Raw genomic sequence first — 27,551 nt, 5'->3', positions numbered from 1 at the left:
TTAGCACCGCCTCCTGAAAACCCACCGGGATTGTAACAGGCTTATGTATTGCTTTGTTATGATGAGAAGAGGAAGACAGGTCTGTGCATGCTTTAATTAAGCAGTTTATTGCAAAATTAACTACAGTCAGAGAGTCACACATGTGCCAGTTAAGATATTTACAGTTTCCTGAATAAATTATCATCGCAGCGATTCTCGCCTCCCATCCAGTTGCCTCCGTTTCTCACGTGTGCACAGCCCTCTGACGGCTCTCCGCGATGACGTTCAGGCTAAGATCATCCCCCATGAAATCAGAGTCAGGGAGAAAGTCGGGGAAGAAGTCCACAGGGGTCTCCAGGGTAGGAGAGGGTGGGTCAGGAAGCTCATAGCGTTTGGCCGGTGCTCCACCCCTGAAGCCCCTCCACTCCTTGATCCACTGGTCCCTCGTAGAAGGGTCCATCCGGTCCAGCTGCCTGCCTTGCAGGAGCGGGGAGGGGGCGACAGAGTTCTTCAGCACATGAAACGTGTACCTGAGGGAAAGAACGCGGTGATGAGAAAGTAGGCCAGTGAAAAACATATTGGCTTTTGATGTAAATCAGAGCGCTCTCTCTAAAAAGTCAGCACTTTCAGAGGAAGCAGGGAGGAAGACGATTGAAGCAGCAGCTGATCCTCACCGTTAATATTAACATGATGCGTTTGCAAATCTGCAAATGTAGTTTCAGTAAAAGGAAAAGGATCTTTATCGCGGTTATTGAGCTGAATAAGTCAAAAAGAAATGCAGAGTAATAAAATAGGTATGATCTGATTTACATGTTGAAAACATACTAATATACAGGTTGCAGCTATGCAAATGCTCCAAGTTTTATATCTGTAAGGCAAAAAGAACGGAAACTTGGGAAAATAAGAACAACGCCTTCATGGCATTCACTACAATTTATCAGTCTCCAACTAATTTGTAACTGATTCTAAATTTAAGATGACAAATTCTGACATTTTCACTGTGTAATTGGTAATCTCTGTAGGATATTCTTTGAGGATTGTTCAGTTTTTTATTCTGTAAGAATTTTTTTGTTACATTTGGAAGCAAAAATAGAAAACTAGAAAAAAAATACGTTTATATACATTTTTAATTCCTTTTTCCCCCTAATTTTTATACATTATCAGACTGTTTCTATTGTCATTTTGTTTAAGGATGAAAGACAGATTTGAAAAATCATTAAAAAAAATTTTTTTAGTGCTTTATCAGTGTACGAATAAGTGTATTATTTTCAACAGAAAGTGTTGTAAAAATAAATTAGTGCAATAAATCACAGAGTGGCAGATGCAGAGAGGAGGACTGTACCTGGGCAGCAGAGCCACCACGGTGCAGAGGGTGACGATAAGGTAGAACATGGGGTCGGCCATCTGGCTCTGGAGGATCCAGTAAGGATTGGATGGAGGATTACAGGTAACGCAGCCGGCGGTGTAGGCCAGCGTCACAACGAAGTACAGCGCCACACTGCCCAGCATGATAGCCCAATGGACCAACGTCTACCAAAAGCAAATCGAATACACATACTGACATTAGCATTGTGTGGTTAGTGCAATTTTTATGTAAATAATTTTATGGAACTTCAGATAGTTATTGAGTTAAAAGTGGTTTTATGAAATGGTTTAGATCAGCCAGAAGGGAATACATTTCCATGGTTGGGGGCTGTAATGAAGATCAGCACTGGAGCAGTACATAAAACTCAGTTACACACAACCACAGGAAGGAGATTTTCTGACATATTTTGACAGAGCTGTGTGTTAAAGTGAAAATAAGCATCGCAATAAGATAAAATGAGCTGTTTGGTAGCAGAACTAGAAGTTTTACAAAATATTTCTCTGGTTTGATGAGAAACAACTGTCAGCGGTGCTAGTTAGTAGTTAATACCTTCAACATTCACTGTGTTGTAAATGTGTGTCAGCCATTCAACAATCGCAGTCCAAATACTGACTTAAGCTAACATTCCTACTGGTTTTTTGAATGAAGACTGTAATTCTGACATAAAACACCATAATGATTAACATTAAGAAAACAGAGTTAAAAATATTTATGTGCTTATATGGACACTGTAGTTGAAAATAACATTTTGAAAAAAATAAACAATGTCTGAACTTTTTGAAGCAATCACGCATCAAGGTTTAAAGAGCTGCTTTTCTAACTTCCTGAAGAAGCCAGTTGTGCTGCAGTTCATATTCTAGCTGGCAAGTAACCAGGAAGACATCATTACCAATCAGCTAAAAAACTAGCGTTCTTTACTGCTGTTTGAATAAAACAATTGTAGATATAATTGGCAAATTTAACTTCAATCTAAAAAAAAACCACACACAATCTAATTACATGAACAAACAATCTGAACAAACCTAAATCTATTCCAAATATGATAGTATTGGTTTGATGTCAGTTACATCAAACATATGGTAGCAGGTTTTTACTGAAGTTTAGGAGAAAATTCACTTTGGTCATTTTTAGTTAAAACATTGACTGATTGGTCCAATGGAGCGACATATAAATATCAGTTCAGCACTCACCCATGATTTGATTTCGATGGCAAGATGCAGCAGGATAGTAAATAAAGCAGCTGTGTTGAGTGGCATTCCAAAGGTGAAAAGATCAACGTCTGAATCCTGGTAAGCCTAAAGGGAGAATAAAACATGTTGTCAAATGTTTGGCAGAATGACTAATAGATGAATTACTGTAACTTATAATGACAGACTTATAGATGTGTTTCCTACCAAATATGGAATGAAGAAGCAGACCAGACTTTGATAGAAGGCATCCAATATGGAAATCCAGAAAGTTAAAAAATTGTATTCCTAAATTGAAAAAGGACACATATTTACATACAGTAGTAAAATCAATAATTAAAAGTCATATTTAATAAAATTGTTACTTTGAATTTATTTCCTTCACTAACCCCTTTTCTCTGACCGGTCCTGTACAGTTCAGGAACCCCTTGCAGCACCTCTACTGAAACATCTTTGTCAAAGATGCCAAACATGATGGGTGGAGTAGAGGTGAAGAACAGGTTGAAGAAGATCATCTGCCAGTAGTCAAACATTGTTGTGGCAGTGAATCCACAGAAGAACTGATACCAGAACAGCAAGTTCACATAGGCCTGTGGAGCGCGTTAAAAGGCACCATTATTTTTTTTAATAACAGAATACACAGATTATTCATACAGCAGAGCACTCTGATTCAGATACAACACTCACCACATTCTTATAGAAGAAATAAATGATCATGTTGGCCAGCCGAGTGTAGCACCAGTGTCCATGGACGAGGATAAGCTTTTTCAGGTGCTTGAAGCGTGATATGGCAAAGTCGCTCGCCATGACCGCCTGAAAAGACCAATACACCCAACACACATCACACTGTGATTCAGTCTGGGAGTAGGATGGATGTAAATGTCTTTACTGATAGTGAAGTCAATTCCCACCTGCATGCCCTCCTGACCGGATATCCCAATGCCAATGTCAGCTGCTTGGATCATGTTGACATCATTTGCACCGTCACCTGTGAAAACAGTTTGAAGTATTATTACCTGTGTGGTCACTTTTTAAATTTTTTGTCAATTTTTAATTTTTTTTTAATTGACCCTAAGGGTGGTCACTTTGCACCGCGTACTAAACACAGTTCACTCAAGATTGGGTGTTTTATGAGAACATTTAATAAATTAGTGTATCAGGTTAACTCTGCTGGTCTACCAGTTGCGTCTGGTTCCACACACACGTTTGTAAATCCAGAGAGAAAAGTCATTTTGCAAGCAACATTATTGTAAAAAATTAAGTATAATTGATGTGTAGTTTCTTAACCAAACAAACCTTAAAATTCAACATGATTAAGAAGCGTATAAAAGGTAGAGACAGCTGCCATAGTAGAAGATTATTTCCTGTCAATTTAATCAGTGGCACATGTACTCCACAACATTTGTAAGTCAAGTTTTCCTTTAATATATTTATCAACCAGTTTTGGAAATAGAAGTGGTTCAGCTAGATTTGACATCAGACCATTGAAGACAAACCACTAAATGATTCAGCATAATTCTGAAACTAGTTGAATAAAAACAAACACCATATAAATTCTACTTTAACTTACCTACAGCTAGTGTCATGACTTTGAGCTTGTCCCTGACCAGTTTCACCACTGCGCTCTTTTGCAGGGGCGTGACTCTGCAGCAGAGAACCGAGCGGCAGTGTTTCGTCAGTTCTATGAACCGCTGCTGCAGGTCAGGCGACATAGCAATATCTAGAGTGTTTCCATCAATCACCAGAGAAATGTTCTGGGTGGTGCCAATGTTGTGAAGGTCGTCTCCGTACCTCCTCACCTCCTCCAGAGTGCAGTCCAGGTTGGACGTGCACGTAACCTGGAAAATACAGAAGCTGCTAATGTCTTGAAATTTAGCTAAAGACAAGATGCATATTTTACAATAAAACAAGCATTTGTTTGGCTAAGGAACCAAGTGATGTTTTTTCAAAAATGCCCAGAAAATAAATAGAGATGACAAAGTAGAAATCTGCTCTTTAACAGGACACAGATTACTGTATGTGCTGAGTCAGGCTCTGGTCCCATTAGCTTCATCATTATTGTGTCTGAATAGCTCCAGACGTAGCCAAAAGAAGGTTGTCATGATGACTACTCCACTCTTTAGTTTTTCTAAAAACAGATTATAGTTCTCAGTGAAGTTCATTAGTGTTGGTGGGAAGGTGGATGTGGGAGGTCGTCTCTCCAGTGGTCACTGAGTTATGGTTATTAGAAAAAAAAAATGTTCATTAAAGTGTATTTCCTGAGAGGGTTGAATATTAGACTGGTAATTAGATATGAAAGCATTAGTTACGGTGTTGGGGGTATCTCACCCCAGTCATCATCAGTCACTGGTGCCTCCGAGGGACACACCGCAGCCCCACATATTTCAGACAGATCCACGTGTATCCCTTAGAGCTGCCAAGTAATTTTTTATCCATCCAGGGCCAGAAGGAGAAGACATGGTCAAGTCATTATGAAAGGCTTGTTCCTGTGCAACCACATTTTAATGACCTGAGTGAGGCAGGCCCCCACACCGTACACCTTATCACGCTCAAGTGGAAAGTAAGGGTTTTAATTTTAGTTTAAATGTAGAAGGGGTCAAATGAATAGAGACGTTTAAGTCGGAGGCAGGAAACGTCTTGAATTAGCACCTCGTAAAATCCTTATAAGAAACATCTAAAACATTATTACAAACAAGATATACAGTATGTGAATATGAATACACACAAAAGTGTTACACGTTTTTAAATATTTTTAGATTTGGATAACTGAAACTATTTAAAAAATCATTGTGTTGGTCAAATATTTTATTGTGCTGCTGGAATTCATCTTTACATGAATGACTTCATTCATTATGACATTATGTGAGCATAAGATATAATGTGAAACATAAGCATGACTCACTTTTTTGACAGTCACCATTAAATGTGATAAAAATAATCAGCAAGTTTTCACATTTTGTCTTACTTTTTGACCATTTACACACTAACATAGAGTTAGCCTTGTGGAAATTAATGTTGAAATATTCTTGTCACAAATCTGGAAAGCTTCTTGATACAAAATGGGATCTAATTCTACCTGGCATGAGAAATGCTTGTTGAGAGGTTTCGTCTGTGAATGATTGAATTTGTTGGGCATAATTGAGAAAAGTCCACACCTAATTAAGGTCCTAAAGTCAATTTTCTATGCATTAATGTGGAAGGCGAGATGCAGCCGAGGCTGGAGTCCCACTCTCACAGTAGCTGAACACAGCAACTGCACTCAACAGTAACGCAATACAGGAAGCAGGAAATGACATCGTGGACAAATCTTTAGCACAAATGTTAAACCTGAAATGCAAATTCAAAAACCTGTTCTGTTTGGTATTTAATGATTATTGTATGTTAATTAAGTGAAAAAAAACACATGAACTGAGTGAGTTTTGATGTAAAATAAAAAATATGAATTGAGCTCCTTTTTTTATCAATATGCGACAAACACTTTAAATGAAAAACAACATGATTGTATTAGGAATAGAAACACATCATACCAGACCAGTAAGTCTGGGTTTTTTGATATGAGCAATTGTGACTCTGCACTCAGGGAGCTCCTGATGGCAAACAATCATCAAACTTACCTGTCAGTCACGTCTGACTATTTCATGACTTACATGTATATCCAGGCAGTAGGGGGTATGCACCCTTTGCGTTGCAAACAGTGTGAGTAGTATAAGAAAATCTCACCACATTTCTGATTTACTGATTTACATGTTTGACCTTTTATTCACAACCTAAAATACACAAACCGATAAAATCTCCTACTGTTCTACAGCGAATGCAGATTTGGGCAAAAAGAAAAAAAAAATCGCAATATAAACTTTTGTTTATTAATTAGCAGGGATGGACCAAGAAATCATCCTGTAACCAAATTATAGGACTTTCTATTTGACCGACCAGCTGAAAACTCTTTTTCAGGGAATAAACCATGAGTAAAACACTTTTCAGTGTGGAAACTGGTCCTGAGGAAAGACGCAAAGACAGCGGTTTTCAGCATCTGCGCACGAGACTAAGTTTTTTACAAGTTTTTTGTCAGCTGTTTATTCTGACTTTTTTGACAGAGAGCTAGACTTTCACTTGTTCATAAAAGCACCTGTCAGTAGTATCTATCTATCTATCTATCTATCTATCTATCTATCTATCTATCTATCTATCTATCTATCTATCTATCTATCTATCTATCTATCTATCTATCTATCTATCTATCTATCTATCTATCTATCTATCTATCTATCTATCTATCTATCTATCTATCTATCTATCTATCTATCTATCTATCTATTCAACTGTCATCAAAAGGCTGTGTTAAGTATTTTTATACCTTTACTATAAAGTTATGATTTTTTAAAATAAATTACAGTGCCACGCTGAAGCAAGCAACATTCAGTGAAGCAGCCTGCTTCCTCCTCACCTTGTTTTTACAGCTCATGTTAATCACCAGGTCTTCCTCCTCCAGTAGCCTGCAGGCATAGCCGATGTTGACAGCCGTCTCTGGCTTGTCACCTGTCAGCACCCACACATGGATCCCTGCCTCCCGCAGAGCCACGATGCTGTCTGGGACGTTCTCCTGCAGACGGTCCTCAATGCCAGTCGCCCCTGTAGGAGGACAAATATCCCGAGACAGGCATCATTCACACAATGATCTCATCATGAGGATGTGCCTCTCTGGTGCTGGGAATGGTGGGGTTGATGGGTGTTACCTAGCAGGGTGAGGTTTGTCTCCAGCTGCACAGCGGTTCTCATGATGAGCTCCTCTCTGCACTCCATAGCAGCCTGCGCCCTTTTTCTCTCACCTAACCAGCTTTGATACGTGCTCTCACTCACAACCTGTCACAGAAGAAGAGAAATTATGAAAACAAGTTCCTGCACTGTGTGATAAATGATGCCGGTGTGAATTGCTGAGGATTTCATACTTTTTTTGTAATGCAGAGGGTACGGAGGCCGTCCTTTGCATAGCAGTCAAGGTGGTATTGAGTGTCAGCTGCTATATTTTTTTCAATACCACTGACGTTTTCTAGAAGCAGAATCAGAAATGTTTACTCACAATAAGCTCGATTTATTAAGCATGAACAAAATGCATCTAGAAATGTATTTTATTTGGTCAGCATGTACCTGCATAAGGTGTTCCAAGTAGCTCCATAATGGAGTAGTCTGCACCTTTAGTGTACAGCACATAGTCTTTGGTGACTGGGTGTCTCACCAAAACAGACATCCTCTTTCTGTTGGAGTCAAAGGTCAAGGTGTCCAGCACCTCAAACACCAGGTCCTCCCCAGATGGGAGCCTCACAGTCACACTGTCAGGGGTCCGTGCCAGCAGGATGAAGCCATATGCTCTGGCTGCGTACACCAAGGCGGCCTCATCGGGGCTCTCCGCCTCATAGCACAGTTCCTCTGCCTCTGCTATAGTGCTGCCATTTTGAGACGGAGGATGGAGAGAACAAGTCTGGAGTTCGTTTGTGTCTGCTTCGTTCTCCGTTTTTGCAGAGTCTATGACTGGATCTTCTGAGCGAGTACGGTTCCACTTGTTGCGCTGGAAGAAAGCCCCAGCTTTTTTCACCAAATTTGAAAAGGTTTCCAGAGGGTTGTTCGTCTGGCTGGAATGTGGAGACGTGCACTCCTGAATCAATGTAACAGTATAGCAAAAAGTTATAATGCTATAGTAAAAGAGATATTTTATTATGAGCCAAACAAATGATGCACATTTCTAAAACATATATATTTCTGTCAGGATCTGTGTTTTTCTTCTCTATTTATTTTGAGTTTCTGTGTTTCTGAGTCTCCGTGTTGTACTGTCTCCCCTTGATTGTAGGTGTGTCTCGTTCCTTGATTACCCCCAGTGTATTAAACCCCACCTGTGTTCTTTGTTCCTCATCAGGTCCTTGTCTAAGCAGTCGTTTGTTTACGTGCTTGTCTATTGTATTCATGTCCATTCGTGTAGCCAGTTGCTACACTGGTTTTCCGCTCAGCAGTGCTGCCTGGTTTTTGGACTTTTTGTTGGATTTTCATGATTAAATATCATCATTTTTCACTACAACCTGGTTCCATCGCCTCACCACCCACCACCACAGCACATGACAATTTCCAATGTAGGGGTTGAAAAACTCACTACCTTTCTAATGTACTTTGACATTTGTATTTTATTGCTGACACAAAGTAACAAATATGATTTTCAAAACTGTTTCCAAATTTAAAAAAATTAAAAGCATGTTGTGCATTTGTATCCAATCTCTGACAGTCGAGTCACAGTAGAATCACCTTCCATAACAGTCACACATGTAAGTCATTTGGCGTTCCCTCTACCAGAATTCACATTTAATTTTTACCCAATCTTATCTTGTAAATAGCTCATGCTGACTCAGAATGGATGAAGAATGCCTGTGAACATTTCAGGGTTTGCCAGAAACCTGAGTTTTGTTCTCATCCGACCAGAGAAACTCCCTCCTCATCTTTGCTCTCTCCCCCTATGGCTTGTGGTAAAGTGGAAATGGGTCTTATATGGCTTTTCTCCTAGAATGGCTTTCTCTTTGCCACTCTTCTATAAGAGGCATATTTGTGGAGTGCACTTCTAGTGCTTGTCATGTTAGCAGATTATTTGACCTGAGTAATGAATTTCCTCCACAACTATAATGGATTAAGCTGTGCTCAGAGATATATTCAAATGTTCAGATATAATTGTATAACTACTGTAGCTCTGCCTTGAACATCTCTACAGCATTATTCCTGACCTGTCTGCTGGGTTACTTGATCTCCACGATAGTATTTGTTCACTAATTTTCTCTAATTAACCCCTGATATCTTTATTGCCTGCTATATTTGTACCAAGATTACATTATACAACAGTGGACTTTATTTATTATTTGGTTGACTTTTGAGGGAAATTAGCTTCACTGGACATAATTTAGGTATATCAGTGATAGGTGAACTGCATATAAATGCACAGCACACTTCCATTGTCAAAAAACACAAACAAATTAAAACCCATGTAGGCCTACTATTTTCTCTGCACATAAATATTCATTTTTATGATCCATTACATAAATAATCAATAAAATACATTGAAGTTTGTGGTTGTAATATGACACAAAGTGGAAAGGTTTAAGAGCTATTATAGTTTTTCTCAGTCACTTTGGTGCATTTCTGGAATCATCCTCGACATTTGCAAATACTAAGTGAATGCAGAATCCCTCACTTTCTTAAAATCCTTTGTTCGTCTCTGAAAAGTAAATATTTTGTGTCAATGAACATGTCAGGTCCATCAGAATTTCAAGTCCTCATTTCATTGTTTATGGATAAGACAGTCAAACTGTTTAGTCGTGTTGTTAATATAACAGTGTTTATGGATGTTCTGCTGTGAATTAATGTTAAAACTTTGATGACAACTATTGTAATTTGTATTTGTGGGATATTTCTTAATTTCTATGTTCCCATTTCTATTTCTTAATAGAAATGGGAACATAGGGCAGTATGTATATTGATATGTTTGACATAATATGACAATATTTTGAATGTTAAAACGTATATGACGAACTTATGCTTAAATGTTGTGGTGGTCGAGACAATTCAACAAAGATGTGTATAATACATTTAAATCATTGTGACTAAAGCAAATGAAATTGTAGTAAAAAGTAAAGCACTGTACATAATCACTTGCGTCACAGAAATATGAAACAGCTTTTTTGATGTGCAGAAGTGACAGAATGACCTGAATAAGTAGTTTTAAGAATTAAAATTTTATTCTGAGAAATGAACCAAAGTGACTGAGAAAACTGTAATGCTTTTACAAAGGGCTGTTACTTCTGCTTTTTGTATGACACAAAAAGACAGCACAGTCGAATTGCGGGTATTCATTCTTTTCTTGAAATTGCAGGATACTGATTGTTTAAAACAGAGATAAATTCATGTTTTTTGGGGTTAGTTGCAGTAAACTCACCCTCTGTCTGTGAGCATTTTCCATTGAAACAACAACGGTGTTGCAAATGGCAAGAGCCAGGAAGAAGTCCAGGTGAGGATCAAAATTTCTGTTGCCGTCTCTGCGGCCACCGCTGCTCTCTGCTCTGCTAATCTGCTGAAGCAGCTTCTGGTCTGGAATCACCTCAGTTTCCTGGAGGAACAAAAGTTAATCAGTTTGTTAATTAAATACTGCCTGGGTGTTGATAAACCATGTCTCAGTTACATTAAATTCTCCCAAAGCTGACGTAATAGACTCAGAGAAAGTTTTTCTCATTGAAACTTTCCACTCAGTTGTGTTTGACCAAGGATAAGGCATGCTTAAAAGGCTGAGAAGGCTGAGAGGAGGAAAGCAGCATTATTATATTTTTATTCATAGAGGCATTCTACTCTGCTGGAGACGCAGCATGAGGAGGAGTAAAAATGGGATCCATGCTGTGTTTTTCTGTCTCTGTATCTCCTCCCCTTTGCTCTGTAGACAAAAATAGATTCAGAGAAACTATACTGTATGTTTAAACAGCAATGACTAATCTATCGTGCACATTTACAGTTGATGTAACATTGGTAGTCTGTGCCAAATGGTACTCAGTGTGACCATATGTCCTGTCAAAGACACAGGGGCAAAGCTGAGCAATCGCTGACACCGAGAAGCTTGACCATCTGCGGCAGGGACAGGGACCACGAGGCCTTTGACTCAGGGATGAGTCAGATTTGGGTAAACAGATTGACACTATGAGGTTTTCTTTGGGCAGATTTATATGCTGTGAAAGTTTGATATATATTCTTGCTGATTAAAAATTTGTGAATTTTAAATCCTAAAAATGGTTGAAAAAAGGTTGAAAAGTTGATGAGATGTCATAGCCCAATGTGACGTTTGATGTAATGTTGTGTCTTTGTGATCCCGAGTCACACGTCCTACAAGTTCAGAATGAGCATGTGGTCTTCATACCAGTGGACTGCTGAATGCCACATCGCTGTGTGCATTCGCTGCCACCTTGCTTTTGCGCCTTCTGCCATGCTGTTGTGTGTCTGCCGGGCTAATGCCCTCAGATTCCAAGGACCACCTGGTTCGTGGGAGTTGTTGATGCTGGTTGAAGATAACCTCCTCCTCAGACTCAGGCTCATCCATGACATCAAGTCGGATGGCTGGAAGGCATCAGAGATTTTGTCAAATTAGCTTTGAACTGCGTTTAGTCATAATAGAGACATAAAACGTACATACATAAACACATATATAGTCTGTGCCTTCCCCTCCGTGCCTTTCTAACTCAGCACCTTCAGACTAGTGGCAGCAGTGATGAGCTAACACCTGATAGAACTGCACATCTGCTGAGCTTATTATACAAGCTACTTCTCACTCCAATACTCTTAAGACTGATTGTAAATGGCATAATGGAGGAGTATTGTTTTGGTGATGTGGGAAAGGCAGAGTGTCAGAAACAGTAGGAGCATCTTAAAGAGGCATAGGCCAAATTCAAGGTGAAATTACAAAGTTTATTTTTATAACCCACTGACTGTCATGAAGACACCCATTGGATAACATGTAAGCATTTTGAGCATGACAGTGAAGGGGTAAAGTTATGTTTGATGTAAACAACATTTTATAACAACTGAAGGTAACATAGCTACTGAATTGTGCTTTAAAATGGTAATATCTACCTGGAAAATAACCTTTTGATGTGCTTTGCGAAATTCTTTACTGAAATTCTCCTTCATCATGCGACCATTTAGAACTCTAATAACCTTTAAAATTGTCTTCCAGAAGAATTGTCCATAAAAAGCTGAGCAAGGAGCATCATCTTGGATCCTTACATATCTCCTTACCGTTTTCTTTGTGTGGATACTCAGTTCCCATGACGGAGCATCGTCGGAACACCATCTTGTTCTCAGTGAGGGTGCCCGTCTTGTCTGAGAAGATGTATTCAATCTGTCCGAGGTCCTCCGTGATGTTCAGAGCCCTACACTGGACCCGATTGTCCGTCTCCTCATCGTACAGATCGATGTCATTAGTAATGAAAAAGATCTGACCCACTTTTACCAATTCAACAGACACGTAGAGAGAAATGGGAATCAGGATCTGGGAGGAACGATGAGTCCAGCGGAGGTGGTGGAAAATAATGCAAAGAGGAAAAAGGGGAAAAAAAACAACAAAGTGGACAAGAACTAAAGAGTTAGCTTATGGAGTTTAAACTGAGTTGGAACAACGTGTTTGAGTGATGTCTGTCTGACACCTGAAGAAGGATGATCATGGTGATGAACATGTAGAAACTCTCAAGACTGGGAACATCCAGGTGGCCGTTGCTGTCAGGAACCAGGAAAGAGGGCACACCTGGCAGTGACTCCAGCCATAGGTAGTGACCTGTATGGATAAAGACAGCTCCAATTACTTGCTCTGATCATCATACAAACAGAAAACCTGGATTCCTCATCTCATCCCTCCTGCTTTCTCTCTCTTTGTGAAGGATGAGTTTAGGTATATGATCAAATTTAGCATGGTTTAAATCAAGAATCTAATGTCACACAGCAACTTTGCATTTAAGTGATGTGATTTATTACCAAAGGCTCCGATGAGGCACATGGTGAAGAGGAGAAGGAGGCAGAAGAAGACGTCTACATTTAGCTTCCGCTCCAGTTTGCTTCGCTTGTATCTCGACCCATTGCTGTTGAGCATGGACTTGGTTTCATGGCCTTGAAAATTTCAGAAGAAGGCAATTATTCAAACACTGCTGAAAATCCTCATCATATCTTCAGACTGATATTAGTACACAGGTAAAAATAAGCAAGCTTTTTAGATAAAAAATAATAATAAGGATGCAATTTTCCTAAAAAGAAACCTTGCATTAACAGCTTTCATTAAATATATTATCCTGATAATTTTGCCTTTCTGTTTAGAATTTGAATCAAAACATTTACATAATTTTGTATTTGTTTTGGCAATTTAGGCCTCGTCCTCGTATTAGCAACAAGCATCAAACTTATATCAGCACATTTAGCAAACTGATTAAACAAACTGAATCTCAGTGAAGTCAAGGTGCAAATCAAACATGCATCATTTGTCCTGTTGAAAAGCTGAAGGCTAAAGCAACCAGCAAGTTGTGAAATTACCTGCATACACCACAAAGCCAACAGCATGATTCGTGTTTCTCACTGTGCAGCCTCGCAGCAGCAAACTCTCAATGCTGGCGCCCACCTTGTCTTTATCAGGTTTCTCTCTGCAGCGAGGGAAAGTGACAATCGTTTTTACTGTCAGACCTTGTTAGATATTCATTATTGCTGACATAGTCCCCATTAGAGCTCTCCTGCTTTATGTCTGTAAATGAACAGCCAGAGCTGACCGCCTGTAGGAGCTGTGGTGCCCGGGAAAATCGATTATGGACTATTACAGCCCCAATGATGTGTCGGCTATTATTGAGAAGTCCAGTGAGTGGGTCGGAATTAGTTTTCGGGCTTCTTGGTAAGGTTCTGAAGAATAGCTTCTTTTTAAAATCTACGCCAAATGTGCATTTTTACACTCACACAAAACACTTGAAATGATTCAGATTGTTGTTGGGCCTTTCACACACCACAACCGAATTGAAGCTCTCCGGTTCAAATCCAAGATTCTGGAGAATAAAACACAAAGCAAACCCATTTATGTATGAATATATACCTTTTATTTTCAGCTTCAGCTAAACTTGAACAACAGCACAATTATATCTGAGTCCTTCTGCCTGCAATCCAAATATAAGCTCTAATGTATGTGGACTGACAGGTATGTTTTTTGACTTTTATTTCCCTCTTTGACATTTAACAAGAGAAGCAGGAACTGTAAGTAATGTCAGAACGAGTCAGCAATATTTCTCACCGCTGCCCAAAGTCCAGAAACAACTGTCCTCTGCTTCAGGTTGGTTTCCCCATCCAGGTTGGCCGTCTCTATGTGGCAAACGCCATTAGGGTTGGACGAATAGAGGAGGAGCAGGTCTGCTGGGACGATCTCATTGGAAACTACCCGCACAAAATCTCCCACTCGCACATCCTTCCAGCGTCTCTCCATATATTGCTTCTCCCTCCTGTAGTCAGAGAAGTCACAGTCATATTTAATAAATTAGAGTATGCGACCCGATGACTCTTGTTTGTCAAATTAAAAGTGCATTTTGAAGAAAATAACCTTCAGACAAAAATAACCTTTAAAATTTGGGCATTAAGCCCACATTTTGGTTTCTAAAAATTGTTTTCGTATTGGACTAATGTAATATTCTTCATGTTTTCAATAACTATAAATGAAAAATCCTCATAATTAATGGAAATAAAGGATGTTATTTAATTAATCTATCTAATGTGTCTCAGTTAGCAACAAATTTCCTGAAATTAATTTACTTTTCAGGAATATACTAATTTATTGAATGGGTCTGTAACTATCAAACCTCAGATTGGCTTTCACGTATCGTGCCCCACAAGACGACATGAGAGTTTATTGACATTTTATGGGAACGCCCAACATAGATAATTGTGAAGTGGAATGAAAGTATCACATGGTTTTCAAAGTCTTTTACAAATTAAAAAGTGAAAAACATGACTGAGTTTGTGCCATTTGAGTGAAAACTATTTAGAACGCAGTGTTGCTGCAATTGGACACAATTGTTTTGCAGCACATCCAGCTCCAGAACATTTTGCATTTCTTCTTTGTGAGAAAGCTCAAACTCAGTCAGACTGACTGGGTGTATATGAAGATGCATCTTGCCACAGGTTCTCAATTTCATTTATGTCTGTACTTTGACCAGGTCATTTAAACGTGAGTGGGCTTTCATACTCATAAAGACTTTGAAGTATTTTAAAGTCCGTTCTCTGAGTAAAACAGAGCCAATGTAGAGATTTTAATAGTGGGGTAGTGAGGTCTATTTTCCTAGTTGTAGTGAGAATGCATGGATGATTTTTTCCTCAATATTTCATAAGGATATTAGTCCTTCAATCCTAGAAAAGTCCTTCAGGTGATAGAAGGCTGACTTTTTAACCGTCTTTATGTGTCTTTGAAGGTTTGGGTATTAGTCTCTCACTATACTCAGAAATTGGTCTTGATCAGTAATTTCCAGCTGTAATAACTGAAACTGCTTATACCTTGATTGTTATTACCCAAAGATAATAACTTCAGTTTTGTTTCTGTTCAGCTGGAGAAAGTTAAGGCTCATCCACGCACTGATTTGTGCATCTGCTCAGTGTTTAAATGGGTCCATACTCACCTGGTGACATTGTTATTACCTGCACAGTGATGGTGACTAATCATATCAGGCTACTTCTTATAAGATGATTTAGCAAAATCATGTAGATATTAAATAATTGTAGGAAAGTTCAATGGTACTACTTGTATAGTCAAAAACATGAGGGACTGTATAGTTTGCTAAAATTATTTCCTAACCTGATTTGCTTTAAAACAATTTAAAAATGAGCAATTTTTTTAGGTTAATGTTTGCTTGAAGCAACATAAACAAACATTAACTTGAAGCAACATTAACCTCTATGTAAAAAGGAAATGATCATTTTGGATAATCCAATAAATCTGCTGTGTTTTTGAAGGAGAGGAGAGAACAGAAAGAAAAGATGTTTTGTGAATGAACTGTTCTGAACTTTGTGAACTGTGACAGTTTCCAGATTTCAAGGAGTGTTTTGCATTATGGTTAAAACCAGCATATCAAGCTGACTGGTAACAGAACATTGAAAGTATGCTGCCCTGCATGTAGAACCTGATGGGTTAGTTACTACTCAATACCACACCTCACTCCCAACAAAGACAGGAGGGGAGCCAGCTGTATTTTTAGGATGTTGCATTCATCACCTTGCATACGTTATTGTACTTTCAAAAATGTATTTTGTGCGTCAGACAGTCAGAGTTTAGATGTGAATTAGATGTGCTCCCACTTTGTTTTTAGTGCTTTGAAAATGTCTGAAGTTCTTTCTAATACGCTTTTCATGTTTGTTTTTTTTTAGAAGATTTTTTTTCTCCAACACTCTTAACTCCATCCTATGATGCAGACAAGCCAAAAAGCTACTAAACTCAAGAGTTCAGGAAACTGAGCAAAGAACAAATGTTAAATGCTAGCAGGAGAAAATCAACAGAAGCCAACACAATTATTTCTTTACCTTTTTCTCATTATCTCAGCACACGCAAAATCCATTGTGAAGGATGCCAACAGGGAAAGTGGATGTTTTCACTTACTCCCGCCATAAATATCCAACATGACTGCCATGTCTTCCACACAGTGTTAGTTGAGGTGATAAATGATTTGTATCACATAAAATCTTTTCACAATCTCTTTCACAGACGTTTTGGTGTTTAAATAAATTAAATTAGTGCTGAGGTTATATTTCAAATACCGTGAAAATTCTGCATGGCAGTAATACACAGATCTATTGGGTGGACTTTTGTCATATTTGATACCACTGTTTCTAAAACTTACCAACAGCGATTAGGACATTGTAATGAAGGAAAATAAATAAAAAGTGAAGTAATTGTTGGTTTATCACATCACCATTTTGACATTCAGAACTGATTTCTTTTTCTGATATTGTGCTGCTATAAATAAAATACAAAAGATAATTTGCAGTTAGCTTGTAGAGCTAACATAATTAGCTCATCAGAGCACACAGCAGATAGCAGGTCCCGCTGGTTTTCCAACTGGAACATGGTTAAGTAGGTTTGATGTGATTTCCAGATCCAGGGTTCAGCTTCAGAGTAAATAAATGACCACTAGAAGTATGAAATGTTTAAAGCAAAATTATTTTTGCTTGAACAATTTATCTGTTCAACTTTGGCTTGCTCATCACAGTTAATCAGTTATTCTGTTTATCTCGTGAATAATTTAAACCATGATTTCTCTAAAGGTAATCCAAGTACCAGATTTAGAGAATAATGAATCGCGTTTCATATGAATAACTCAGCATTTTGGGACATTGTGCTTGTCTGCTTACTTAAGAAACAAACACATCAAGGCTGCTTTGCGATCTGAACACAAAGTCTAAAGCCTTTGCCTGAGGTAAAATTAGCTTAACTCCGCACAGACTGCAGACAAGACAACATCTGGGTGAGTCAGCAGATGACAATGGGATGATTTTGTGTAAGGAAAAAAAAAAAAACATTTTGAGAAATGTTTCTCTGCAAAGTGAGTTAATATATCAAAACAGTGAAAGTTTCAGAATGAACTTTAACTTGAGAAATTGTTTTAAAACTAAAGGAACTTATGTATCTGTTTTTCTGGGGGGGCCTGGTGGAAGAAAATAAACCTTTTAACAAAGAAAGTTTAGTGAAATCCTGTATAACAAATAATAGGTGCTACTTTCAGCCTATGTGAAAATGTACTCTTTCAAACAACATTGAATACAACAAAATGCTTGTAAGGTGGTGGTGGTGGTGATGGTTATAAATGTGCAGGCAGTTAAGCACTAGCACAAAAACAATATACTGTTTTTATGCTATAGCATTTAGCAGCACTATTAAGAGCTGCTGTGCCTAAGCACCACTTGTGTTTCAGATGCGAAAAAATAGTATTTGATGGCACACAGGATAAGACATTTTCATGCTTCACCTAAAACTATTCAAACAACAATGAGGAAAAATAGACTTGATGGGAAACAGATGGGAATTAGGGCCAAGTTTCTATCGTCTGACTGCATTCCACGTGGGGATCCACAGTCAAAGATGACTAGGCTAAACGAACGACTTCTAATCTAGTTTCTATTTGCTATACATGAAAAAATGTGAAAATCCTGAGTTGCTTCAGAAAACATACTGTACAGCTCTTTACAATCCAACAATGAAAGTTTAGGAGTTCCAGTAAACTCAAAGGAACCAGGTGGACCTGATCAAGCTAATTATTTGATTGCACAAGTGTCAGAAACTCAGCAGAGTTGACACTGAGTCAACTCTGCATGGAATCTGCAGTCTTTTCTGCATGAACTGGGTAACATCTGCAGTGTTTTCTCTTGTCTAAAGCTTTTAAAACTATTTGTTAGCTTTCTGCACCCAGCATAAAACATAAGAAAATGTAGTTGTGGTTCATTTTGATCGTTGTTGTATAAATTTTTCTTGATAGTAAAACTTTTTTAATGTAAGAAAGACGTTTTATTTCACCCCAGATGGTGACACATTTGTAAGGAAAATGTATGTGTGGGAATTTCCATGTTGAGATTAGATTTTAGAGCCAGTGAGAATCCTGTAACCACACTTTTTAGGACCATGCTTTATCCTCCATAATGTGAGTGTTTATTGGAGACTATCTCCAGAATTTTGTCGTGGATTTCCCCACTGAAAACATCTTAGGAGGGCTGTTTACTCATTACCAACACAATCATACTGACTTGAAACAAATGCTAGTACAACAGTGAGATGTCAACAACATTGTGTAACCAGGCACAGTAAAAGATTTATTGCCAGGAAGCAATGTTGCAAGACAAAATATCAACCGAAACATATTTCCAGGCTTAGTTTATAACCATTCAGTGGATCAACCCTTCTCTGCTCTCCAGTTCACAGCATAAAAAAGGGTGTGAGAATGTCTGTCATCCTTTGTGAATTTTTCCTTTTCACCAGTCATTCAAAAATAGAAAACAGCTAACCTTACTGTCTCTGCTTACGTAACACTCAGATGAGGATTTCATCAAACATGCTCACTGTGATGGCGCGAAACGTTGTATAATCTCCCACGCTTACTCTATTTTTAAGTCGAAAATTCCCAAAGGTGTGCTGAGACACAGAGTCGATGAAATACACAGATGCAGGCAATGCAGACAATCAGAAACAGATGTGCTGATGTGGTTTACACCTGCCACATCATGCATGAGCATTCAGAGCACAAGAACCCCCTGAACGTACCTGCTATAGATAAAACATGGCGTGTTGTTGACCTTCCTGTCCGACTGGTACCTCCTAAAGTCCTCCCAGCCATCCTTCAGGGCCGTCAGCAACAAGATGACACAGATGGGGATCAGGGCCACCTCAGGCTGGAACGCGTTCACCACGGGGATGAAGTTCAGGATGGCTATGCCCACAAAGTAGAGGTTCGCAAAACGGTGAAACTGCTCATAAAGGTTCATGGGAAGGAATAGCAGCAGCGAGTACTTTGTGGTTTTGATGGCGTTAGAAAGGAAGAAGCGATTGGGTTGCTTCGTCTTCTCCAGTCCCTCGTACAGCAGATTGGACACCAAGCTGCGGAGTTCCCGCTCCCGTGCTCTCTGACCTTGCAGAGCATCCCTCACCAGGGCCAGAGGACTCCTCCACGTCATGATTGGACGTTGCTTTTGTTTCCTTTCCTCACCAAAGTTCCATTTCCACAGAAGTTGAAGGGCTTCACTTCAGAACCATCATCTCTCTCTGTGGTTCTCTGTCAGTGAGTGAGGCCTGAGTTGAAACAAGTGACAACATACCTTTCCTAGGACCGCCCCTTTGCAGTGACAGGTGTGTTTGCATTCCTTACTCTGGAGCTATTAAAGGAGAGAGGCAAGATAAATGAACTGAGAAAAAAAAAAACGTGCTGAAGAGACTCAGCTGATTTTCACCAAAATTCTTTACATTGTAGAAAGTTGAGTCAGTACTTCAGCTATGTGTTTCCTTCAGCATAATAGTGACTATTAAAATAAAAAAATTAAATATAAAGAAAACCATGAAACTTTAAACAAATAAAACTGATCCTTTGACAAGAAAATCCATCTGATCGAGGAGAATTTCCCCAAAATGCTCTGCTAGATCAGGTCAGATCATGAAACTTGAACTGCTGGACATCAGGAGATTTGAATTGACAAGTTTAACAGTGAGCAAACAGCTCAAGGATTACATAACGATCTCTATACATCAGTTACAGAGAGTGGAAAACATGGGTCTCACAGTATTGCAAAAATATTCACATTTTGCTATGATACAATCACAAACCGTGACATATTGTATGGAGATTCTAGGAAAACTAATAAACACAGCAAACAGATCAGAGACCCAGTTTAAAGTTGGGTTCAATCCAATTGAGAATTTGCTGTAAAATCCTCTTTATTCTTAAATCTAATTGAGTTTTAACTATCTTGCTAAGAAAAGTGAAGAAAAATTGTAGTTTCTAGATGGTAGAGACAAACCCTAAATGTTTCAGCGAAAGGTGATTCTAGAAAGTATCACCTTCCAGGTGTAGTTAACAAAAATACACACCACTCTTTCCAGATTTTTGGTGTAAAGAAAAAAGCTTGAAAGACATTAATTCAGCTTCACAAATTTGCACAACTTTGTGTTGGTTTGTCTCATGAAATCAGTGAATTCTTTGAAACTCCTGCATTTCAGTGTGAACGTTAACTGGTCTAATTTGCTCTTATAGAGCCTTAAAGTCATTTGAATGGAGAAGAATGTGAGCAGGAGCACATTGTTTAAACTGAATGAAAAACTGGACTAACTACAACATTTATTGCATTTGTTAGGGACTCTGAAGGGCACCAACAAAGCTGCTTCTTGCGCAGATGGCATGCATGTAGGAAGCTTTCCATTTCCTCATGTTGACGCAAGTTGTCTTTTCCAAACCTGCCTGCCAAGTCTCTCTGATAAATGCCTGATTTATTCCAGACCACTTGTTTATTGCTAAAATCTCAGTAAACCTGCAGTGAAGAAGTCAAATCCAGATGTAGTTTGAAGCAAACAGACACGGACGGACATATAGGGTCTCAAAATTTAGAAATCCTGAGCACAATATGATCTTGTATTTATTGTAAAAGACACATCATATTTTCCTGTCTGTGAGCACATGACACAATAGGTTCCCTCCCTCTCAGCCAGCCTAACGTGTTTTTCCATCACATATGTGCGTGGCCGGGGAGCGGCGTGACGTGACTGTGTCAGACTCACCCTCTCACCCATCCCAGTCAGCGCTGGCTGCCTTTGGCTTAGTCGGCTAGCCAACTTCACAGAGCTCAGCTGCGACTCCACACACAGGCACACACACCCCCTCACACACGTGGCTCCACAGAGCAGAGGTCTGTGCATGGCTAATTACGCCAGTGACATGGAAAGACTACAAAGCAGGAAGCATCTGCCTCCCCTCCTATTCTCATGTGAACACTAAAGCCCCTTTTGAAAGGAGGAAAAAGGAAAGAAAAGACCAATTTAGTACAAACCATCTGTCTGCTGAGGTCATACATCTGTTATGTGGCTGTGCAGAGCGTTTTTGGAAAATGTTTTACTGGTGCATGAAGGAACAAGGTTACACATCTTGATACATCAGTTTGCTTCCAAAGGTCCGTTGCACTTAGTCTACTTATTCCCAGAGGCGTCTTGCACACATACAGCCAACATGAGCAACCCTCCATCACAATTTTCTGTATATTTAGCTTCATTTTCTTGCATCTAACTCTTCTGAACACTATCATGACCATCTCTAAATCTTCAGCTGTTACTTCTGTGTAGCCTGTTTTGTTTTTTTTTTGTAAAAGGCTCTTCTTTTGAATCTCATAGTGTTCTTTTCTTTTTGAAATCAAACAGCAGCTGCACATTATTTCCTGCTAGGACAAAATCTCTTTTTAAATATTAAATATTCTGTGTTTTGCACCATCAAATATTCACCAGCCTCCATTTATGTGTTCAGTCTTTGGCGCAGAGAGCACACTCCTCGGACGGATGCGTTTTCTTTCTTTCTTGTGCTTTATTTTCCTTCTCTTTTTTTTTTCTGTCACAGGCACTGTGGTCCCTCGCAGCCAGAGGCCCTCAGTTGAGTCCAAAGTGTGCCTCCACAGCCACGGCTCTCTGCGTTGATGTCCCCTGAGGCCAGGCGTTGAGCTCGGGCCTGCTCAGACCCCAGCACTGCGCCGGACCACTACTGCAGCCTCTCGCTCGAGCTCCTCCGCCCCTCCATCCATTATGCAGCCAGTAGCACCCAGCTGCAGAGCTTTACTCCTCAGCTCGTCCCAACCCTTGCCTCCACCGCTTGCCTACTCCATCCCCGTGTCGGGTGCAGTTGTTCGCTCGCTCATTCAGACGCTCAATCAGCCACAAGCCCGCCAGCGATCAGCCTCACATTCACACAGGAAGGACATAAAACCACCACCAGTGGCGCTCCTCTGTTGAAGTGATAGACTTAACTGAGTTTTAATTCAATTTAGATACATCTTCATAATTGCTGACAGTTATTACACAAGATATTTACAGTCATTATGAAATATTACAATTAGAATTTACAGAAACTTTGTACAAAATATGCCTGACTTCAATGCCTGGATAGTAAGGGGAGGGATCCTGGTTATGTTGTTTCAGGAGCGTGAGACATTGACCCAAAAGTCAGTGGTGTCTGGAAGTGCTTTAGTTTCAGCAAGTAGATGCTTTCAGAGTCCATTAAAAAGAAAAGGAAAAAAAAAAAAAAACAAGAGACAGAGAGAGAGAAAGAGAGAAAAGTCCCAAAAGTATAGTCAGCAAAGTTGTAAATTGTGTTTTATTTCTTCTTAAGCTGAGATTTTTTTTTCCTTTCTTTTTCTTTTTGACTAAATGGAACATTTGAGCTGTAATTCAACTGCAGAAAACAACAACAAAGACCCATTTAAATAGAATAAATTCATAATATTTACACAATAAAGTGAGTATTGATTTATAAAAATGAATAATTTTTTTCATTAAATATGTTATCTACAGTATTTTTTAATAATTATTTTTCTTTTTCTGGAAACAGAAACCTAATCACAATGAAATGCATCTTACTCCTATCATTCAGTTCCTACTCGTAACGATGGTTGTGGATTGCCATATTTATGCAGCGATGAAGCTCGCGCCATCGGGAAAGTTCTTTACGCCAGCTCGCGTTAAATTAAAGCCATTCTCTGCACGGTAGAGGAAAAAAAATAAATCACTCAGTTAAACGTATTTGGAAAGGAAAATGAAACCTCGCAGATAAATGGAAGGGAATCTGTCAGCACAGATAAAGTAAAATAAACCTTATCAAAAGCATCAGCTTCCCCAGATCTGCTCTTTCTTTGATCATTAAAGCTCCAGAGATAAGACTGCCCCCTGCTGTTCACCTGTTGCAATTCTGGTGGCCTGTGCTAAGTTAACTGCAAGAAACCTTCAACTAGGACAACCAAAATACTGTCATTTATCATCATCGCTGAGATGAAAACAAAACCAAAAATAAGCATGCTTTTTTTTTTAAAAGGATGTTTCTGATATACAGTAAATATAGGAAAATAGACTATCAAGGATGACCTCCTTTTAAATCATTTATAAAGCTTTTCCTGGATGCAGACAGCTCGGCTACGAAGTAAATAGATACTAAACAAAAGAAATCCTCAAAGTATATGCAAACACAAGCATAAATATTTTGATCCACAGAGCGATAGTAAGCTACGAATGACAAATATTAGTGATATATTGAAATTCTGGAACAGGCACCTTTTCTGTCTCTCTTTTTTTGTTTATTCACTCTTCTTTTATTCGAGTGCTCGTCAGTCACTTGAAGGTGTTTTCCAAATCCTAAAAGAGTCACTGCTGACTGAAGTGGGTGCCGCTGCAAAAAGGTCTCTGTGTTCTCCTCACGTCGTCTGAAACAAACCAGCTCTAAAAAAGTCAGCACACGGTTTTCATCTCGCATTCTCTCTCTCACGCAAATTATTTATCTTTCTTGATTTTTTCACGCTAATTCGTCTTCGTCAGTCGTCTGGCGGGAAGCCGGCCTCCTGGCTCTCCGGGGTTTAATGGACGTAGTAGAGCCAGTAGATCACGTTGAAGAAGGAGAAGACGGTGGGGAAGATCATCCTGGACCACTTATCGATAGAGTTCACGTCGGACAGGTCTGGGATGTTCACCTTGAGCTGCGAGGCCCGTCTCCGTAGGCGGGACTTCTTCTGGGCGTGGCGCTCCAAGGCACTGTGGCCATAGTTTTGCCGGGCCATGGCCGCCCTGCGGTACTGCAGCGTGGAGCTGTCGTAGGCCAGCATGGTGTTGCGGGGATCCGTGGGAGCTCCCAGACCCCGGGACAGATCCCCGGCACCGCCCATCTCATTCTTCATCTCCATGGCGCTGAACAGGATGTTGTCATCGGGGGTCATCTGTGTGAAGGTGCACAAATAACAGATGAAGCCATGAGAAGTTACTGAAAGAGCAAGAGTGTGTTATTAAACTATGGAGCCTTGCAAAGGTATTTACACCCCTTGAACTTTTCCACATTTTGTGACAAACGAGAAATTATTTATTGGGATTTTAGGTGATAGACCAACACAAACTAGCGCATTATTTAAGAGTAGAAGGAACAGGAAGGATGAATTTGAATATTACTTACAAATAAATATATAAAAAGAGTGCATTCAGATAAGGTCTGTCAATATATTTTACTTCTATCATGTAATACACAGCTGGGACAAAGGGTTTTCTGTTAAAACAGGACATGGAAAACTGCAGCATACGTTATTAGGACACTGTCTGCAGAGGTGTTTGGAAAAAATCAATCAGGTTGTTTTAGGTCCAAAATGCTGCTGCCACAGTCCTGACCAAAACGACAAAATGGATCATTTTACACCTGTCTGTAAATCATCACAATGGCTGTTTGCAAAAATATAGACTTTAAAAATTTTACTTTATTTATTTTTATTCTATAAAGCACTGACGAGTCTTAGTCCTAAAGTGTGTAGACCTCTCAGGTCATCAGAAACCTATTCAGTTTGTGTTTCTAGAACCAGAACTGAACAAGGGGAGTCTGCCTGAAACCTGAGATACACAAAAACTGATTTCTGTTTTAAATCAGGACTGAAACAAGAGTGCTTGCTGCAGCTTACCCATGAAAGCCGAAGACCGCTTCAACATTTTATCTTCTTAGCTTCTCATTTGGTTAAATGTGTAATTTTGACATTTCTTAGTCTTATGTGTTTATGTCATGTTACTGTAGTTTTATTGTATTTCATGTTTGTACTGTATTTCAGGTGTCAATTAGAGGGACATTTCAGAAACCTGGTCTTTCTGAAAGAGTAACAAGTACATAGGGTTTGGAAAAAGAAAACCTCAAAGTCCTGACTGCAGTTTAGCCCAAGTCATAGGAAACAGCAAAAATGTGGAAGAAGCCACTCCTGTTAGATGACACCAAAATTATTTCTTTTGATCTCTCTTTTAGTTATAGTTCAGTCTGAAACTGAGGACCAAACACTTAAAATTATCCTAAAAACAAAATCCCCCAGGTGAATCGTGGTAGCACCAGAATCATGCTGACACTTTTCTTCAGCAAACAGGAAAGCTGGACATGCTAGACTGATGGATCTAACTACTGGGGAAACCTGAAAAAGAAATCTGTAAAACGCTGCTAAAGACTTTACTTCCTGGCATAAAAACTGGTCTTAAAGGGGACGTATCATGGTCCCTTTTAAACAAGTTGGAATAGGTCTATGGGCTATACAAAACATGTTTACTTTTTTTGCATGAAATTAAAACTAATTTCTGTCTCAGTTCTACCTAAGGTTAGCTCATTTCAGAATGAGCTGTTTTAGGGCTCTGTCACTTTAAATCCAAATAAACTGCTGCTGGCCACACCACCCAGCTCAACATCTACACCCTATACATCTTTGAGTCTGAGTCAGACCCAGAAACAGAAGAAGTAGCACCTCCTGCACAATCATGAAGAATGCAGCAAGTTGTTTCTGGTAAGTCAACAATAACAGAGCGCTACAACAGAAGGCTTGTCTGGGGTTGTTACGAAACGGCGTAGTGCCCGCTGAGTGTGACCTAATAATCGGGAGGTTTTTGAAATGCCTCGTTTTCTAAACACTAAAAAAAATTAACTTATTACCAGAAAACAGCTTTTAGCAGTTGGGCTTGTTTTAGAAGTGGTAGAGACCCACATGGAAGTACAAAAATGTGCAAAAAGCAAAATTTGCATGATAGGTTCCCTTTAAACATACAGCTTGGGGTACAAAGGTTATAGTTCTAGCAAAACTCAAAACATAGGTCCAGTTTAGATGCATGTCTAGTCTTGAAACTTGAAACCGAGCTTTGAGTTATTTTGTAAAAAACTGGGAAAGATTTTACTTATCATTTTATTTTCTCTGCAAAAATACTGAAAGCAATTAACCGTTTTACTTCAGCACTACAATTATGTTCTGCCTTGTGTTGGTCTTTCACACGCACACTGATCCACGTTCCCCCAGAAATGCATTGATGTTTGCAGTTGTTACAACGTATGTGGCAAAGGTCAAGGGAAATGAACACTTTTCAAGGCACTAACTGTTTTAAACTAAAGTTAAGAAATGCTGCAGTGAACTTTAAGCAATTTAGCGTGTCAAAATACTGATGAGGTGCTAAAAATGGGTGATGCAAATGAGCCGAAAACTGCTACTTACAGCCAAGTTAAAAAAAAAAAAGGTAAATTCTCTTATCATTTGTCAAACCATAAATAATAATACAAGCAGAAGGCTACAAAGTGATAACATTCTTGAAGAAGCAGTTTGTAAATTAATTCTCATGGAGAAACCTTTGTTGTCATCTCAGAATTTCAACCAGAATATGGTTAAAATTCTGCCGATTCACAAGACAAACTAAACAAAAAGCTTAAAAAAGAAAAAGAAAAAGAAGAGAAAAGCAAAGATATACAAAAGAAAAGTGACAGGAGAAGGTTGAGAGAAATAGTAAGGACTTTGCAAGGATGGAGGAGGCTACAGGTTCAGGGCAGGTCGGGAGAGGCGTTGTGGGAGGTGAAATCGGATCAACATTTCTTCATCCACAGCCTGACTTCTGAGGAAAAGCATCATCCCTATAATCCAATCCTGTCCTTGATGTGTTTTGCTGTTTCAGGGTAACTCACTTTGAAGCGGTGCTACTCATCAAATGCAATGTGTTTCTAGTACCTGCCCAGTCTTCTTCACAATTTCTTCACTTGGGTCCAAGTAATGAATGTATTATTTTTCGTCACAGAATTTTTTTTTCTTTTGGATTTTAATGAAATTGTCTTTGTCATTTTCCATCAGCTAGAGTTCAGATTAAATCAGTTCCTGCAGAAATGAAGCTGCTGAGCCATGTTTGTCAGGAAAATGCATGAAGAGCAAACCGAAAGAGGGAAAAAAACACAATGGTGGGAGTGATG

The 27,551-nt window shown here is 39.1% G+C and overlaps 2 protein-coding genes and 1 long non-coding RNA gene across 4 annotated transcripts in view; 1 reads left to right on the top strand and 2 right to left on the bottom strand.

Annotated features, from left to right (window-relative positions):
- Positions 1-88: 88 nt before the first annotated feature.
- atp10b (ATPase phospholipid transporting 10B) lies at positions 89-19,886 on the bottom strand. Its single transcript, XM_028009615.1, has 21 exons — positions 19,355-19,886; positions 14,357-14,561; positions 14,029-14,114; positions 13,618-13,724; positions 13,069-13,200; positions 12,744-12,871; positions 12,337-12,589; positions 11,462-11,658; positions 10,496-10,666; positions 7,678-8,182; positions 7,479-7,579; positions 7,266-7,392; positions 6,977-7,161; positions 4,103-4,370; positions 3,444-3,520; positions 3,220-3,345; positions 2,922-3,122; positions 2,740-2,820; positions 2,536-2,640; positions 1,322-1,509; positions 89-509 (listed from the first exon to the last, which is right to left on the bottom strand). The coding sequence occupies exons 1-21, from the start codon at positions 19,762-19,764 to the stop codon at positions 224-226; spliced, it is 3,939 nt and encodes a 1,312-aa protein (XP_027865416.1). The 5' UTR covers positions 19,765-19,886; the 3' UTR covers positions 89-223.
- On the top strand, positions 17,350-22,972 carry LOC114139596 (uncharacterized). The gene is made up of 2 exons (XR_003594476.1): positions 17,350-17,567; positions 22,182-22,972. It is a non-coding gene; the product is annotated as an uncharacterized LOC114139596 (long non-coding RNA).
- Positions 22,576-27,551, bottom strand: part of gabrb2a (gamma-aminobutyric acid type A receptor subunit beta2a) — a 48,803-nt gene continuing 43,827 nt past the window's right edge. Inside the window, exon 10 of one of the 2 annotated variants that reach the window (XM_028009616.1) lies at positions 22,576-24,537. In XM_028009616.1, the coding sequence (XP_027865417.1) occupies positions 24,181-24,537 (357 nt within the window). In that variant the 3' untranslated portion in view covers positions 22,576-24,180. The remainder of the gene's footprint in view (positions 24,538-27,551) is intronic. The other variant, XM_028009617.1, reaches the window with a different exon arrangement.

Source organism: Xiphophorus couchianus, chromosome 23, assembly GCF_001444195.1.
Source record: "Xiphophorus couchianus chromosome 23, X_couchianus-1.0, whole genome shotgun sequence".
Lineage (NCBI taxonomy): Eukaryota > Metazoa > Chordata > Actinopteri > Cyprinodontiformes > Poeciliidae > Xiphophorus > Xiphophorus couchianus.
The sequence above is the reverse complement of the archived record's forward strand: the minus strand, read 5'-3'. Positions and strand labels throughout refer to the sequence as shown.